This window comes from Amblyomma mixtum, chromosome 5 (assembly GCF_055824585.1).
Source record: "Amblyomma mixtum isolate Tamu chromosome 5, ASM5582458v1, whole genome shotgun sequence".
In the NCBI taxonomy this organism is placed as follows: domain Eukaryota; kingdom Metazoa; phylum Arthropoda; class Arachnida; order Ixodida; family Ixodidae; genus Amblyomma; species Amblyomma mixtum.
This window is the reverse complement of record NC_143016.1, coordinates 93411599-93430544: the sequence shown is the minus strand read 5'-3', so window position 1 is coordinate 93430544 and position 18946 is coordinate 93411599. Positions and strand designations below refer to the sequence as shown.

Here is an 18946-nt window from a genome sequence, read left to right as displayed (position 1 = left end):
GTTTCCCGAAAATGTACCGGGGTCACGGGACGAAGCCATGACCACGAAAGGAGCAGCAGAAGTGGTCGGCGACTCGCTGGGTGGGGCCATGATGGTAGTAGCACCGGTTTGACGACCGCTTCGGAGCTCCGTGGTACTGGGAACAATACCCGGCACGCTCCACCAAAGATGTTACGTTGCCCGAAAGGCTAGTCACAAGCAAGGGCGACTGGAGCGCAGAGCGAACAACACAGGAGGCACCGAACAATAGCGCGCGCACACCAGTCAGGCACTTCCTTCTCATCGTCTTCTGTGAATATCCGTTGCAATATTATCACGAATACACAAAGTTGTAACAGCCCATTGTGGCCAGCGTTATTAAATGAGGTAAGTACACTGTAGGTTCCGATGGGGCAAAAACAGCGATAATGATTTATTTCATAAATAAATGGGGCTCTTTATTTAAGAAAAAAGAAGTACGGCATGATTTCATTGGCTGATGAAACTGGAACACCTGAAAGGAAAAAAAAAACTAGTGAGAAAAAATGTCCTACAGCAAAAAACTTGCTTATTCGGACTCCAAGAGATTGGGAAGAACGTCTGAATTAATGAATGACCACACAAAAGACTGCAGAGCTTCTCACATCGCAGTAAATTTATCTGGTGAAGTACTGGGCACTGACCGCCCGGTTTGGAGATGAGGCCTGCACTGCAACAAATTTTTTCACACTTCCTTCAATGCCTTATTGTGTGCACACTGACTGGAGTGTCGAAACAGAACTGCTCCGAAATGGCAAGAGCCTCCGTGGCATCTTTCACAGCAACCCATCCACCGCTACCATGTTGCAAGTGGAGGCTTCACGGGAAAAACGGCGATTTATGACGAACGCGCAGTTTCGATGCACTGGACGAACGGAAGACCTATGCAGACAGAAGCGAGAGATACGGTGCAGCAAGCGTTGGAGCATTTTTCACCTCCAACACATTTTGTGAATCAGGCAGTCTAATAGCATGCCCTAGAAGACAGTGCCGCTGGCACTCAAGTAGCCAGCATTTTTTCAAACAAGGTGGCTCAGTGGCTTTGGTGTTTGGCTGCTCATCCTCGATCCTGGCCGTGGTGGCCATATTCCAATAAAGGCGAAATAAAACGACCCTCGAGTGCTGAGCAAAGTTGGCACACATTAAAGAACCCCAGAGGGTGTAATTTAATCAGGAGTCCTCCTCTAAGGCATCCCTCACAGCCCGCGTGTCACTGTGGAACGTTAAATACCACAACTGACAAAATATTTTTACTAGGATTACATTTGTAGTATACCTACTACCTTCTAAATGACTCTTTATCATCATCATCATCATCATGAAAATCTAGGCTCAGCTCATATGTTGCAAGCACAACACAGAAGCACCAGATTTTTAATTGTGCTGTTGTAGCCTATACGAGATAATCTGAGATCACAAAGCGACTAACAATGAATTTCTGCCATAGATGCCTTATAATGCTTGTGGCACTTGCTTCTTAAGAGCTCACTGAACAATGATTGCAGTTGAGAAACACGTTGCCTTTTAAGCGGCATTTCACCAAGTGCATGCAAAGGAACGCGCACTTGGATAAAATGGATCAGAAATTGCTTCTTTTTTTTTTTCAGTCAACTTGCCTTGATCAGATAGAAGGTACCGACTTTCCAGTTCTTTGCTCGGTCAAGGGGTGCAGTCAGGATGTAGAAGTTCCCAAGTCTAGTACTGTATATTCACTTGGCAAAGATCACTTCATAAAGGTCATGGACGGAGCAGTCTGTGTCCTTGGAAGCGAGTTCGCCTGCTTTCTGCTTGGGCAAGTTCTTAATTTTATGGTCAGCCTTAAATGAAAGAAAACGGGACAAATGGTTAACAGGGGCAAGTAGCCATACTAAACACAGCCTACAACCTACCAGTAGTGACATTACAGCGCTTCAAACTTTATGTACAATAAATATATAATGATACCCGGCATCAAATAGCACCAAACGGGCATAGAAAGGGCAAGACACCTTACTTTTTTGACAGCTAAATGAATAAGCTTTCTCCAGTATCTCGGGAACTGTTTAACAAAATGAGCTCAGACCATGCACACCGTTTTGTAGGTCGCACTAAGTGCAACGAGATGAGCGAACATAACTATCTGGCCAATCTAGGACAGGGATATGTGGACAGCGTTTCAGTGGCCTCTGTTCTGCAATAATCATAATCCGACTGACGGTGATGACGATAATGATGACAAAAATAACTGGCACATGCACAACAGCTTGAGTAGTACAGCTTAACCCATTGGTTCCTGAAGCTGTCGTATCGGCACTTATGGGAATAAGCACCACATTACAAAAGTTGCCGGAATAATGGTCCACGGCATTTAACAGTTCTTATAGCCATAACGAAATAACGCATTATGACAAACTGAACTAAAAGTCACTGCACTCCTGGCACGTGTTGAGGACGCCTGTGCTTGACGCGGTCGCTCTTCCTCGGGAATACCAACTCAGATCTGAGTTCACGTTCACACTACTAGTGACTGTGCAGATCATCTTCAGTTCATGGCCAGGTTTAATTGCTCAACCATCAAGAACTGCTCCAGAAAAATAGCATTCACTCTAGCTAGGACAGATCAATTTAAAGCTTTCAAGGAATTTAAGGACTGCATCAAAATTTAGGACGTTTCAAAGGCCCTTAGATGTCTTTTTAGAAAATAGAGTTTTCAAGGATTTCAAAGGCCAGTGTGAGCACTGCCACACAGGTGTCTGGTGAGGGGCAAGTTAGGAAGCAAGATGGTGCAATGTATCTGATAAATGAAGCATAGGCAGAATAAGTTCTCTGTCTGGCCAATGTATTCTTGACTGCAGGCACCACAATACAGCTTATGGATAATGCTAATGACGTCATTTTCATTATTGACAATGGATAATAATGGCTATAGTCCTTAATGACCTTCATTAGGTGGCCTACATGTAGCCACAGACATCTGCTACCACTATTACTAGCTATAATTAACTATCCCTAACTATCGCTAACTGCTACTGTTTCGTCTAATGCCTTTGCTTCATTGCCTATAATTCCCCATAACTATCTTAATGATCTACTGCTGACAGCATGCAAGACCGTGGCGACGTCATGCGGTTTTAGTACAAATTTTCTTGGTCAACAGAGCCGGGTTTTGTTGCTGTTGAGCCATATAATGTTTTCTAATTAAAATTGGCTGGTGCTTTCTGTGTGCTTCATGTCTTCCTGCCCTGCATATATGCACAGCATTGGCCAAAAGCCTACAGACCACACAATCTGCTTTTCTGCCATGTAGTGGGGCACTTATGGTGCCTCTCTCACTCTAAATCTGTGCAGAGTGAAGGGCACCCTTACTTTCACCTTTCAAAACCTTCTGGCCTTCATGGCCAGAATGTTTCATGGTTCATGGCCTTTACCTGGAAAGCATTTACCCGAAAGGCCTTCACCACAAAGGCATTTGACTTAAAGGCCTTTGTGGCATGTCGAGATGTTGGTCTCTGTTCACTCAGTGTCCCAATTAGTTGTTTATGTGTGGTTTTGCTATGGTCATGAAAATACTCTAATTTGGACATTTCAAGCAAAGTTGTCACAGCACTGACAAAGTGAGAATCAATGGAATTCTAGCCAAGGATAGGCAAGAGGTAGGCCTCTGAAAGAAGTTGCTATTAACTACTCTTCTGCTAGACACATAAAAGATGCTGTTTTCATGTGCTGCAATTCTTCGACTGGAAAGCATTTAAATTTCATAGAGAAAAGGAGACTGAATCCTTGACTACACTATTAAGACTGAACCTCAAGGAAGTGTTTCCTCAGTGTCATGTCCGCGTCTCGACTACCAGCATTGTAGCTCAGTGCCCGCAGAAGAGGACATGGCGTCTCCAGACAGGGGTGTAGAGGGATCGTAGATAAAGCCCCTCAGTTATACCCTGTCCGTGACTAGCCGTACTATTCAGCGGTGACCGGAACCTACTGCAGAGGCAAGGGGGACAACAGCACAGGGACAGAAGGGGGGCTGCAGCCATTGCAGAAACTGGCCGCGCCTATGGCGGGTAAAGCAGCAGTGTAGATTAATCTGGAAGGCTCTGCCAATGCGTGGCTAGTCATTTGTCATCATCAATCCCTACCTACAAAGTATTTCCAGCGGCGGCGCTGAGATCTGGCCTCGCCAGATATCTGCGTATCACTACAACGCCTCGCTTCAAGTGCCAAAATTTCACCTCTGGCGACGCCGAAGAAGCGCTACCTTGTGGTCCAGCCTTTACACTCCTGCAGAGGTGAAATTTACCTTGCTTCTGCTGCGAAATTTCTGTCCTATTTCAGAAAGCCGAGACTGCAACCACTCTACGGCCTCAAGGACTTTTTGTAGTTTAGTATGAGGCTAATAGTTTTAGCCACATTTTGTATCATGTCGCTCCCAGCCACACGAGTAAGTCTCGAGGAAGCCCAGAACTGGATTTCTTCCTGCAAGTTTTTCCAAGTTTCATTGAAGGTGGCCAAAGAGAAAACACAAGTAAAGCGAAGCCTTTTCAGCGCAATGCAGCAAGAGAGATAGGTTGATGGTACTAAAGCAACAACCTCATACTACATCTTCTCCACACGTTTTCTGACTGAAAGGAATGAGTGAAAGCATTTAGTGAGTTAGAAACAGGCCCTCACCTTCTTTTCAGTACAGCCTGTCAGCTGTAGTGGGCGGTGTCTGCCAAGCTCCTTCAGCGCAAGCCCTCCATGTCGCTTAGCAGCACGATGAAACTGGTGACGACAGAAGGGTGGGTGGACCCAGTGGCAATATTTGCATGGATCTCCAGATTCACCAACTCCTCTTCATATAGAATTCCAGCATGCCGGTGTACAGTGCATTTGAACCTTTAGTACAGTAACCCCATGCCATAAAAACTGCAGGCCATCTGCAGCCAAAAGTCTCCACAGCAGAAGATATCAGACACCTTCCTCTGCATAGAACACATTTGGCTAAGTATTCTGCAGTGACCTAGCCAGCAAGCCTGATCAAAGAAGTGCTGCACTTCACAATGAAACCACTGCACGAAACATTGATTGAAGCCCCAGAGTCAACAGTTTAGAGTGGAAGGTACTGACAAATTCAGATATCCTCATTCGTACGAGTTGTGTACTCTTCACAATAGTTTGAAATAAGTCACTGCAGTAGCTGATGCAGTGCGATTAGAAGTGCTTCTGCTCCCAAAGAAAAGTACTCCGGTAGCATAAAATACCTTGGCACATCACCCCAAAGTGAGAGATGAACCTTGGTGTGCATCCAGATGGTTGTGGATAAAATGAGTATGCACATATTTCTTCACGGAGTTCCCACTTACGATGCAGTGAATGAGATGATTCAGAAATTTCTGCAAAAAGCATTCCAAGAGTGAGGAAACCCAGGAAGGCTGGCATTTTTGGGATATTTGTGAGACATGCTTGAAAGGCACCAGATGGCCTTAGATTGAGTCTCGTTTCCTTTTTCGGGGCAGATATACATGTTTCGGCGGGTTTCGGAAGTTTACTACAGGCACCGCAAATAACTGGCACACCTTGTTACTGTCAACAGTTGACGTGTTGGGTTCTGGCTCTGCATACTGCTCCTTGTCTAATTCCTTTCTCTGTTCATTTGAGCGCAGTAGTGAGATATACGACGTCGTGGAGTTTAAAATGGACCTTGGTGAAGTGCTGCAATTAAGGTTACCCGCAGTGGGCTCTTCTCCAGCTGGATTACCACCTCTTTCCCATGACGATTTGATGTTCTCAAGAAGCGAGAGCCGGCTATTGAGCACGTCAGGCTGGCAGTCAGCTAGGCAGTCAGCTAGAGATTTTAGAGACTTCATCACATAATTGTACCGTTGATCTCTGTTCATTGCTGCAACGTCAGAAGTTGAAGTTAATGGATCTTGCACGGTCTCTTCAGTGCCAATCTCACACACAACGTCGGGAGTTGAAGTTGACATATTTGGCATGGTTTGTTCACAGTTAGTGTCACACCCTTCAGCAGCAGTTGAAGTCGACAGATCTTGCATGGTTTCTTTAGTGTCAATTTCACACTCCTCAACAGCAGTCGAACTCAACGGATCCTGCATCCCTTGTTCAGTGTCATTGTCACACATTTCAACAAGTTCTTCGCATGGGGCGAGTAAGGTTGTCTGGAAGGACTTAAACCATCGCTGGCTAACAGCTTTCTCCAGGTTTGGCTGAATGTTGTGCTTCACACAAACAGCAAGAAAGTGCCTGCACAGCAAGCCCATCATTGAAGACAATGCACAGCTGCACCGCTGCTGTTCCAGCGAGATGCTGTACTTTCCCTCATCACTGCACAAAACAGTGTATTCCTGGGTTGAAGTCTGCTTCCCTACAGCGCTGGCACCTTTTGCCTTTTCAACTTCTTCTCCAATTATGCTACAAGCATATGGGGTGAGCACTTTGGCACACAGACGTTCCACTACGGTTGCACCATAGGAGTAAAACTCGAAGGTTGTTAGCTCCATCAGCTTTTGTTGTGCTTTCTTTCGCAGGTCATCTGCCACGGTCAGAAGTTTGTACAACACCTCATGAAACTGAGTACAAGATTTCAAGACATTTTTTACCATGGAATTGTGTGACTCCATACGTTTTGTTACACTATTTTTGCCCATGAACTGGAGGTCGCAAAGGTGTCGTGCCCACATGTGCTGAATGTTTCCCCAGTTACTTTCAAAATATCTCAGTGCAGCCTCACTTGCGCACCTGGTGAACTTAGATCTTGCTTGATAAAACTGGCTGGCTGTAGGAGCACGCAGCATGTCACCAAAGCAAGACAGAAGGCGCTCGCGCTCTTTTTCTGCTTTTGAGAGCTGGCCCACAGTGGTACGGAAAGCCTTCATAACTTGAGATGGACTAAGTTGAACAGCTGGTGAGCTTTTAAACGTGCGCTTGATTGCACTCACTTCTGGGAAGTCTATATCAACAACTACCACCTTTGTTTTTGCCGTGCAGGGGTTTTCTTCAGCAAATATTTCTAGAAGCTTAGTTGCAAGATGGTCCTCCTCTGAAGATACAAAAGCATAGGCAACAACTTGATTGGTGCCGCTACCGTCCTGAACAATGAAGACAAAAAGAGGTATGCCTAAGTTGTTTTCCCGGTGTGCTGCATCCAGCAGGAGCACTTCGGGGAACGATGTAAAAGTTTTCTGCATGTATGGAGTTTGCATTAGAAGCATCTGTAGCTCTTGGCCTTCACTGACGACTTGCACAATTTTTGCATGGAATTTCTCTCTGCATTTCAGGATTGCTTCTTCCAACGGACAAGCTTCAACTGTGCCATTTCTGTCATGTTTTAAGTTATGAATGTCCTTCGCCATCAGTTTCTTCCCTGCAAGCAGACAAGTACAGTGTGGAAAAATGAAGATAAAGTAGGCAATATCACTGGTTATTAAAAACAATATGTGCAATAGAGGTTTTGTTCTAACTCTTTGCCGACACCTCAAAGAGAATGCATGAGTTCATGGAGTGTATGTCCACACATGAATGAATGCAGTATATGAATGCGTATTTGCATGAATGCACATTTGTGGTTTGGTGGTTTAACGTCGCAAAGTGACTCGAGCTTTGAGGGACGCCGTAGTGAAGGGCTCGGGAAATTTCGACCACCTGGGGTTCTTTAACGTGCACTGACATCACACAGTACACGGGCCTCTAGAATTTCGCCTCCATCAAAACTGGATCGCCGCGGCCGGGATCGAACCCGAGTCTTTCGGGTCTGGTCCCGGCCGCGGCAGTCCAATTTCGATGGAGGTGAAATTCTAGAGGCCCGTGTACTGTGTGATGTCAGTGCACGTATGTTTCCAACCAACCAATGCAGCAAGATTGATTTATGGCACCCAATGTTTTCCACAAAAGATTAATTTCCTCTCTCTACATAAACACTGCAAATGCATTTGTCCATGCGCAACTCAACGGATGCAATATATAACTTCAAGTTAGTGATTCATCACTCTGGCTACAAAAGATGCCAGACGTAATTTTTGAGGAAAAGGCCTTCTACACATCGCTCAACTGACTTTTGTCGAAACAACCAGAGAAAAAGGTTGTTCGTAAATTTTTTACAAAATGCAGTCAGCATTCAGTGAAAGTATCACAGCACTGCCACACTACTAATCTATTTGCTATAACCACTAAATGTTGACACCAACTGACACACTGAATGCATGCATTAAAGAAAAATGGTAATACAATCAGGTCACACAGTGTGACAGTCACACTCTGCACAACCAAAATCCCCTGCCTGGATGCAACGAATACACACGTGCATTCTTGCCACAGTGTAAGCACATTTGGCACCATGTAAAAGCGGCAGCATGCCAATCTAGCTAAAATGCCCAAACGAGCCTTTTATCACAGTGAAATCTGCCTAGACTTGCTTCCAACTATGCATGCATTGCGCCAGCAACATGCAGGTGCTGCCATTGCACCAAACCATAAAAGCTAGCACATAGAACTGTGCTATAGACCTGCATTTTTTAAGAAACTTATATTTTCCCAGGACCAGGCAATGAAAAATATGTTCAATATATTGGACATGATGTAACAACAGCGCCTTTGCTTAATATACTGGACACTGGAATCGCAGAAGCAGCAGCCACGGCAGGAGGCAGGCTCCCGTAGAAGGCTGTTTCACAGTTACTTTTAGCATGAACTGTCATCAAGTATGCTTCAAGTCACATTGTTTCCCACTTCTTTCAAAGTGGGAGTCAGTGCGAGACTGCAGTGGCAGTCAAAAAAGCTAAGTGGATTCATATTCCTTTTAAAGTACGCAACAACTTTCTAAAGCAGTGGAGATGCACATTGGAGATGAAGGTTTTAATTTACCCGCGTGCCTCTGAAATGTCACAATTTCTTATGTACTAGACATCACCCAGCACACAGTCAGAAGTTCGAAATGCAGTAAATGATAACTCAAGATTGCTAACCCTAAACATAAGAAAAGTGGCAATTTACACTCCATATCTCGGGAGGATATACAAACAGGACACAACATGAGAGTGACCACTTACCGTACTTTTCGTTGAGTTTTTCAAGTATTGTTCTGGGAGGCACTCGGAGCTCCAGCAAGTGCTGCACATAGTTTTTCTCTTCTTCTGTCAAACGTCGGCACTCTGGGTAGGACTGGTATATTTCAGCACTAACTTCATGGTTGTGGCTCAGATCCAACTTGGTGATTTCAAGATTCTGCTTTTTACGGCGCGCTACGAGCACAAGCAAGGCAGGACACTGTTTCTTCATTGTCCTGAAAACAAGGAATTTGAACCACTCTTAAATCGGTCGTTCACATAAGAACTCGTAATATGCATACATATGTGATATACATCTACTATAATGTTCAACAGAACATCTTGGTAATAATGCAGTACATTATGGTGCCATATAACAATATTATGGACTAGCGTATTTATTCGCATATTGGCTGATACACTGTACAGGTGGACTCTGTAACTTCGCGAGCACGGGAAGAAAAAAAGAAAGTTAGAATGTCATATTGGTTGACCAACAGAAGCTCCGAGCTGCCAATGTGAAATTAAGGTAACTGGTACAGCACACCCCATACTGGAGCAGCAATGGCACTACGCGAAACTCATCACTAGAAAGGTACTCCCGCAGCTTTGTACTGTATATGACACACTTTTCGACGACATCAAGGTCTCGTGCTGTCACTCAATTCCTTGGCACATCAGCATGTGAAGACGATAGATCACTTAAATGCTGCTGACAATGGTCACCTATGTATGGGGTGGCATGAGGCACCTAGCTGAGCGACAGAAAGAAGTTTTATTTTCACAACGACGCCTCTGAAGCATGGCGTCTACACGGTAATGGAGTGGTGGGGTTCCACATCTTCGATTGGCTTTTTCTCAGCACCTCTAATGCAGATCATGAACGCACAGTTACTCCACATGAAACCTTTCCGCAATAATGGTGACAGCCACTGCTGTGGCTTGTAAAGGCTTGAATGAGGCTAGAACGCTGGAATTTCAGCAGTTTTGTCATTGCCGTCATTATCCCTTCCATTCCTGAGCTTACAGACAGGTTTACACCTTACCCCAGCCATGATTCGCACACTGGTTGACTCCCAAGTTTGGAGAGGAGCATTTCAATAAAACCAGGCCAACTTACACGTAAGCAAATGCAGCACTGCTATCTACCAGAACTTCCTTTGCCTTTCTAATGTTTTTTCAGATGCTAAGAACTTTTTCAACATTTTGTTCCACATAACTAAGTAGTCCCGGATCAATTAAAGGGATATTGAGTAGGCCTTTGTCCTACGGAGGACATAGTTGAGCTGATAATGATTATGAACTATTAGCCTACAGAATTAATTTTTCTAAACAGTGTTTTTTTCTCCTCTGGGTATAAAACTTTGCAATAAGGGCTTCCTGAGCGCTGCCATGTTCTTCACTCGACTGTCCGGAGTACCTTGCACTAGCACAGTGGAAGCGGCAGCGGAACCGGCTTCCGGCAGCCCAGAGAGACGGTGTTTCGACAACTCCCTCGCCCGATGCAAAGGTCTATATCACCGTTTCTTCCCTTCAGTCAAGACTCTATTCCTGTCAGTAGTTAGCTAACTTTCCTTTTCTGCCATTTCTCTACAGAAACAGTCACAGACACTCCTGTGACCGAAGGGGGGGGCCGTAATTCCCCTTACATTAAGTAACTTGGTGGTCAATAATCCTGAACTCATTCTGCCAGGTAACATCTAAACTAGGAGAGTGCGAATATTCAAAAATTTCGAATACCAAATCAAATATCCTCGTATTGGATTATTCGAACAAATCAAATAGTTTGTTCAAAGTTATTCATAGTGTATATTCAAAATTATTCGAAAAAAATAGAATATGCCCTCAAGTTTTCGAATAATTTTTGAATAAATGGCGCAAAGTTCAAATGAGGTTCGCCATATTTTTCTTCATGACTATTCCAAAGACAGGGACCATACACATCACGTTGCCATGCTGCCACAGGAGTGCAGTGTTCGTAATGCTCATACGTAGCCTCAGAGATTGGACGACGCGGCAGGGCCCAGGCAGGTTCAACTAACCCGGCCTTTTTGCCTGACCCCGGAGGCCATGCCTCCAATGTAAACTCTAGCCCGTCGCATGCACTGAGATGTGACGCTAGTTTATTATATTGCGTTATCAACAGCAAAAGATACTTTTTCTATGAGCATAACATGACAACGATAAAGTTAAAATACAGTGACTTCAAGCTGCGACCCCCCAAAAGGTGATCAGTGTTGAGTCTTTGAACAGATACAGCTATAACTGCGAAAGCACCACTTCACTGTTCCTCACAATTGCTCAAAATATTTTATTCGTATTCAACTTGGTTTTCAGCTGAACTATTCATATTCGATTTGGTAGCAAAACTTAGTAGTATTTCTATTTGATTCAGTTTGAAAAAAGTACTATTTCCACAGCCCTAATTTAAACCTTTGTTTACATCTCACTTTGTGTATAAGTTTATTTTCTCTTATGGCAGCAAAAAGCATGAGACAGTTACAAGAATAGTTAATGTATAAGATTAACATAAACTGAGAAATTCACTTCGAAGATTTGCTGTTAGGATTTCTTAGACAGAACAGCATTAGTAAATTAAACAGCAAATTTACATTCACGTGCTTAAACAAAGCAAAGTGCTCCTGTTGCGATGAATATATTATTATTATTATGTGGAGTGTTCGATACATTTCCCCTCCTGGTCCGTAAATTTATTAACTGATAACAATGAAAGACTTTACAATCAAAAGAAAGTCCGAAATGTATTCTTTCGGAGGAGCAATTCATTTTTCAATATAGTCCTCACCGACGTTGATCTACTTCCTCCATCAATGCACTACTATTTATATACCACTGAAGAAGAGTGAGGCAGGAATCTGACAACACCAACTACACTTTGCACTGGTGACCTGTTTGTAGAATGCAAAGTGCATTTCCTTCAGAGGTTCATTCAGCTTTCGGAACAGCCTGAAGTCGCATGGCACTAGGTCCGAACTGTAGGGTGGGCGGGTGAAGCAGAAATACCAGAAATGCAGCTTCTCCAACGTAGTGCTTGTCTACCTACTTGTGTGTGGCTGGGCGTTGTCATGCTGAATCAGTGCACTTTTTTATGGACGAATTCTACACAGACATGCACACAAGTTCTTCAGCATCCGCACGTAGCATGCAAAGTTGACAACTGTGCCCCATTCCAGAAATGCAATCAGAACCACACCATCACTGTCCCAAAAAGATGGTGACCATGAGTTCGCCAGTTGATGGCTGTGTCTTGAACTTCTTGGGACGAAGGCAGCTCAGACGTCTGTACCGCATGTTCTGGCATTTAGTCTCGGAGTCACGGCGATTAGTCCTTCACTCCTCCCTGGAGATGGTTTGGCTGAGGAAGGCATCTCCCTATACTTCATAACATGCTAAATTTTGCTGACACAGGTCCAGTCGGGCTTGTTTCAGGTCGAGTGTCAATTGACGAAGCACCCAGCTAGAACGCACTTTCTTGAACCCAAGTTCCTCATTTGCGCTGCAATTCGCTGTTCCAAGTGATACACCAAGAATGCCCACAATATCAATCACTACGAATCAATTTGTCGATGCGCATCACAAGCTCTGGAGTGGATACAGACAGCTGGTGTCCACTGCAGTCCTTGCCTCTTGCTCAACAGGACTTGGGTGTACCCACCTCCCGACTGTGCCTCGCCTTAAATGACACTCATTTGATAGTGAACATCAATACGTGGAACACCATCTGCCATCAGAAATTAGATTGTGACATGCTGCTTTAACCATACCTCTATCAATATCAGTGGTGCCACCTCCCAAATGAAAACATTCATTGAAAGCAGGAGCATCAAGCCTTCTTCTGATTGTAACATACCTTTCATTTTGATCAATTTTGATCAGTTAAAAAAACATTAAAGACCAGGAGGCAAAATATATTGAATACCCCTCACATTATTATAATAAATTACTGGTATTATATGCTGCCCTGTAACTGAGTGTTAAGGGGGGAGATGGAGCAAAAGATCAGGCGATGGTCTGATTTCAATAAAACGAGGGTGCAATCGAACCCCCTCTACCAAACATCATTACTCAAAAGTTCATGAGGACAAAATGCTGACATGCACTAACACCTCTGCTCCGCCTGCGGAGCCAGCTGCGCTTGCGCAGTAGCAGGCAGTGGCAAGTGTCCTCCTACAAGTACAACCACCTCGAGACTGCGGATCGCGGAAACGCATCGTGCTGCTCTGAAGCTCTTTCAAATGCGCTGCCCACTGCAGCGCAAACTGCGCACAATACATGAGTCTCGTGATGTACCAGAGGTCCCTTGCAAGCAACAAATGGTCGCCGCTTCTTGTTCTTTTCGCTTACACGCATGCGGCACGTGATTTGCATGAAGACCACTTGCCTTTGCTGGGGGCGAACTCCAGTCCCCGAGATTCTTGCACTGCCTGCGTGCTTGCACACATACACTGCGTGGGAGTATTTCAGCTCCTGTTTAAATCTTTCCAAGCCAGGGCTGAGCTGAGCGTTAGGGCCTGCTATCGATCTTGTCGATTTACTCACAAAGAGAACGTTGTTTTGCGCTTGAAATTGCCGGAATTCATTTTCAAACTCTGCGAAAGTGTCGAACGTCGCACCAAGCTTGATACTCATGACGCCAACGAAATGGCGCGAAAAGGCGCTCCGCGAATGTAATCAATCGCCTAGCTAGATGCAGCCGGCGACAAGTTTGTACGGTTTGCAACCAGTATGAAACGCCCGTGCTTTCCTTCAACTAATAAACGTACATAAACTTTGATCAAACGGGCTGCTACCGGGCAGACCGGTCGGAGAACCGTGCTCATCGAGTCAGAGCTGTTCGAGTCTCTGCGCACGGCGTCGTGTGCCTTAACCGGAACAGGTATGCGCACGACACGACGACCTTCGCGCCCTCTTTCTCTCTTTTGTGAGGGTTGGAGTACCCGTGCTTGAATGTGCTCGCTCCCGCTATCAAGTCCCTCCTGTAAACTCGGTCGCTCGACCGGATATCCTTGTGATACATGCGAACTGCTGCCCTCCCCTGCCGCGGGGTTTTTTGATTACGACACCGCAGATCACCGCAGCTTTATCTACAAAGATTACGTCGTTTTCCATTTAAAATTGCGTAACCGCGATGATTCGGTGCACATCACATGTCCACTGCCGACAACGAATTTATTTATAACCTTCCGCGTGACCTCATAGTCGTCTGACACAATGGAATTGTCAGTAACCTCTTCCGCGCATCTGTGCGCACCCCGCATCAGTACGCGGCCGGGTCGGTAACGTCGCGTCGTGCGCATATCTGTTCCGGCAGGAGCTCGCGATGTCGTGCGCAGAGTCTTGGGTCTTACGACCAACAAGACGCCTAAAGCACGTGCACCGAGGTGCTGAGCTTGCGCGTTTGCACTTGCATAAGCGCTTCACTGCATGCATGTATTCGATGCTTGGAAGTAAAGCTGTGTTAAACAGCTTTTGTGGCTTCACTGTGTTAATGCATAATTCACTTAACGTGGGCCACCCAGAAAAATCTTTTCATTAACATTGTTAAGAATATGGCTTGAAAAAAAAAAAATCATTATTTCAACAGTGAAAGTGTTCGCGCAAAGTGCACCAGCTCACTGAAACAGAGTTCGTGCAATAAAAGCTATCACTCTTCATGGTAGAAGTTTGCATCATTAATATTGGGATGCATGGTGCTGGTAGCGGTAGTGGTTTTATTTAAAAAAATAATGAATACAGATGGTAGCCAAGGAGGAGCTTTTTTGAAATGAGTCAGAGAAGCCATCCTTTTAAGTTCTTTGTGCAGAGTTTACAGTTTGTTCTTAGAAGTATTTTTGAAACAGGAACAAATCTGATATGCCGCCCATTCTTTTTCACCTTCAATGCATGTACAGTTCCGGGCATAAATAAACACAGCACGGTACCCTTTTCTAAATGCGATCATGCCTTCTATATCAAAAATAGAGAAACATTGTTCTAAAGAAAGTGCACTAGCATCCACTACCAACATGCATATACCACAGCTGGCAATTTCAATTAGGCAATGCATGAAAAATATTAGAAGCCAATAGCATGCTCCGTTTACTTTTGTCCGCCCCTGTGCATAAGCTTTTAAAGGTGCATGATCGACAGTTACAGAGAGTCGCACTTTATGGCACAGTTTCTAAGCTGACTAGTAATGTTAAAGGGGACCTGAAACATATTTCCTCTAAATTGCAAAGTATGTGCAGTGTGAATGGCTATTCTATAGTGGAATTGCCAACTGCAAACATTTTTTTTAGCCCTGCCATCCAGTAATGCAAAGAGCTATACACTACTCTGCCAAGTCTGCCCCTACCTGGCAACTTCATTTCATTTTTCTTTTCGACTACACGTAATCCGATTACTGCAGCTTAGGCACCTAACCTGGCGAGGCATTTCAGCCTGCTTTCTCTGCTGCTGCACTGCACTTGCCGTATTACCCTCAACGAATTCACCTAGCTCACAGCTGCCACCTGTCTGTCTTGATGTCACAGTTGTGGAAATGACATTATAGCACATTCAAAAAAAGTGCTGGATCTGAAAATTAGTTTCCTTCAAGCCTTGCTCTTCTATACCTGGCTTCACCTTCTGCTGTAACGCCACTGCCTCTCATTGGCATGGTTTATAAACTTTCCAGCACCAAAAAATCATCGCAGGCACACTTCCGATAGACACCTTGAGTGGTCTTCATTTACAGGCTCACTGTGACAACTAAAATGTTTCAAAAATGCAATTGTTTCATCAGCGAAGGAATAGCACAGCAACAAGCAGCTCACTCAAGATGTACACTTGGACAGCACAAAGGAAGCAGGGAATGGAGAAAAGGATAGAGAAAGTGGTTTTCGAGGAAATTAAAATGAAAGATGCAGTAACCGTCGGACATAAAGCGGGCTGTGAGGGAAGGGAGGATGGTGGGAGTGAAAGAAGAAAGAGAGGAAGGTACAAAGAAAGTGTGGAGGGCTTTGGATTAATTTCAACCAGCTGCACTTCATTAATATGAAATGACATTGCACAGCACAGTGCACACGCATGCTTCATAATTTGTTGCAATCAAAATGATGAAGCTGTATACAGCTGCTGATACAGGAGCTTATGTTTTCAATACAGTGTCACACTGAAGTACAATTCTAGCCATAAAAAGAATTGAAGGCCATCATAGAAAATTTTCTGCGGTTCAACTACTGTTGAACTTGGTTAGGGAGGGAATTAAAGCTATGGCATGTGGGGCAACTATATGCAGCATGGCATCTCTAACGTTGAGTGCATTGGGGACCCTGGATAGGCAGTGCACCCACCCTGCCACCCTGTCACGTGGCAGTTAATGGTTGATCGCGAGAGTTTGCTCACCCAATGAACACTAGTGCTGTGCGTCTGCCACAATGTTTTAACGCATGTAGCCCACATCTCTCTCTCTTCACCCCGCATACCTCAAAGCGCCCACTGACCCAGGGAGCCAGTTATGTGCATTTCCTTTCCTTAAAATCATCTGAATCTAAAATATCAATGCCAGCACCAATGAGCACAATGAACGCTGAAGGCCTATGGCTTCAGTGCTGCATTTCTGCCACAATGTTGTCAATGCCAACGCATGCAGCGCACATCTGTCACTACCGCCAGCCATGTAACTTAGAGCATTACTGCGGTGTCCACTGTTCCAAGGGGGCAGTTATGCGAATTTCCGTTGCTTTCGAAGCTCAAGGTCATTTGAAGGTGAAACTTGTCTTTGCCTAGCGTAGTGAAGTTTTTGCTTCAAAAGTGTACTAAAACAATGCAGCAGAAATTAGTATGTAACACTTAAACAGCAGAATGCTGTTTGCAGGCCAACTCTGTGCATATTGGCATATTGCTAAAATTTAGGCTGATACAGCATTGTTCTTCCTTTATTTCCAGTTCTTCATACAGCATTGTGCATTGACCAGCATTGAGTACAAGGAAACCAACCAAACAAGTCAACCTTGACTGCTTATAAAAAGCACACACGGTGGATCATAACAGTCACAATCGTTGCATTTTCGCTGGCACACACTCTAAATCAGTATCACATAGCCAAGCGCGCAATACAGATCTGAATAAAGGAAAAATAATCGACAACTCTTGCTCTATGTAGCTTTGGTTTCAGTATGCAAAGCACACTAAAACTCCTCATTAAGAGCATAACAAAAGCAACATCAAAGCAGGAGAGTTTAACACTTATTTGTTGTTTACGCTTTTTTTTGTTTTACTTGAAATGCAGGAAACAGATTTCCAATTCACGTCAAAACCTCAACGAAACAGTAATGCACGTCCACAAAGCACATCAAATAAAGAAAAGATTGGTGATGTACAAGATATGACTGATCACTTACGCAGCATGTTGCAAGGTACGTAATAAATAAAAGGTCTTCAGAGGCAGCTGCAGGTACCACAGGACACCGAGCCAGCAGTGTACACCACGTACAGTGCCATCACAACCATGTGTAGCAATCTATTCCTTCCATCACAAATAAAGAGTATGAATTTACAGTTCAAAGTCTGACACATAAAAGCTTACAACTATACAGAGAATTGAACACAAGATCAAATTAAAGTGAAAAAAGCATTGCAAAGCTGTACACAATATATACACACAGCACTCTTAATTAGCAGGCACGGACACTCTTCACACAAGCGTTTATCGTGAACAGCACAGATGGTAAAAGACTGCGGCAAAAAGTTGTAAGGTGATGAGCAATACGAGGACTAATACTCTGTGGCATTGTTGACATGCTGCGTTAGCTACATAACTAACAAGCACATCATAGACTTGTTCTCACTTGTTACAGCGTTACACAAGTCCCTTGACAAGAACTCTATTACTGCTTGTAATACCTACCCTTCAACGATGCCCGAAAGTTCATGCAAGTGCGATCTAAAATGGGCACAAAACTATGAAACGGACGGAAGCTCCCATCCTTGACTGGAAAGTGTGAACGATTTTGTCTGTTCCATCTCTATATACGTCTACGCAGTGAAGAATGAAGATATGCCACATCAGTTGAGCATGGAAGTAGCGCGTGAATTACATGTGTGAAATAGGGAAAAACACTACATGACAACGCCATGGGAAGCAACCATTTCAAGTAAAAAACACAAATGTGTAAAAGGGATTTCAGATCATACAAGAGACGACAGAACGTTTATCAGCAAGAATTGGATGGCTTTTAAACAGTAAAAATTAAAGCAGCTGCTGCAGTGCAGTTATTAACCTAATGCTTTTCAGAGTAAATCATGCTCAGAGAAACATAAGCACAGTAAAGTCTACAGGTAAATGCGCATAAAGAAACTGCTAGAGAAACAATGGTTTATGGGGTATACCGTCCTAAAGTGACTCAGGCTAACAGAAACAAAAAACAACAATACCATATGCCAAGCAAACTATTCTGTGGCCTCAACATAACCTGCCTTCACACACATCATGGACACAGTATTCTTTCAGAAACTAGAAACTGTTAGCTTCATTCCTTAGTCTTGACACAACCAGAGCATCTTTAAAAGTTCACCAGTGCTGAAGCATAGGACTCCAACATGGTTACACGACGTTCAAGGGCTTCAAACTCCTTCCACAGAACTCTTTTTTTTCACAGCTCGATTTCACTTTCTAACTGCAACCTTGTCCCGACAGTATCACAGCAAGCTGGGCAAACACGCTTTAGCACTATCCAATCTAGGAAAGAAAGAACAAGAAAGAGAATCTCTCTGGCACCTAACTACACTGACAGAGAAAGAGAGAGAAGAAATGAGAGGCAGGAAGGTTAACCAGGCAGTGCTTGGTTGGCTATCTTATGTCACTACACTGAAAAGTCAGAAATGAAAAGAGCTGCAGGGTATCACTAATCTACCACTAATGGGAC

The 18946-nt window shown here is 44.1% G+C and overlaps 1 protein-coding gene across 1 annotated transcript; it reads right to left on the bottom strand.

Moving 5' to 3' along the window:
* Positions 1 to 440: 440 nt before the first annotated feature.
* On the bottom strand, positions 441 to 13688 carry LOC149343075 (uncharacterized). Its single transcript, XM_089545595.1, has 4 exons — positions 13441 to 13688; positions 9042 to 9274; positions 4666 to 7360; positions 441 to 1835 (listed from the first exon to the last, which is right to left on the bottom strand). The coding sequence occupies exons 1-3, from the start codon at positions 13686 to 13688 to the stop codon at positions 5460 to 5462; spliced, it is 2382 nt and encodes a 793-aa protein (XP_089401721.1). The 3' UTR covers positions 441 to 1835; positions 4666 to 5459.
* Positions 13689 to 18946: the final 5258 nt, after the last annotated feature.

Coding starts and splice junctions, on each gene's coding strand:
- LOC149343075 (XM_089545595.1), bottom strand. CDS start 13,688: ATGAGTATCAAGCTTGGTGCGACGTTCGACACTTTCGCAGAGTTTGAA. Junction 9,275..13,440: donor GGAGTTCGCCCCCAGCAAAG/GCAAGTGGTCTT, acceptor CCTTGTTTTCAG/GACAATGAAGAAACAGTGTC. Junction 7,361..9,041: donor AAAACTCAACGAAAAGTACG/GTAAGTGGTCAC, acceptor GTCTGCTTGCAG/GGAAGAAACTGATGGCGAAG.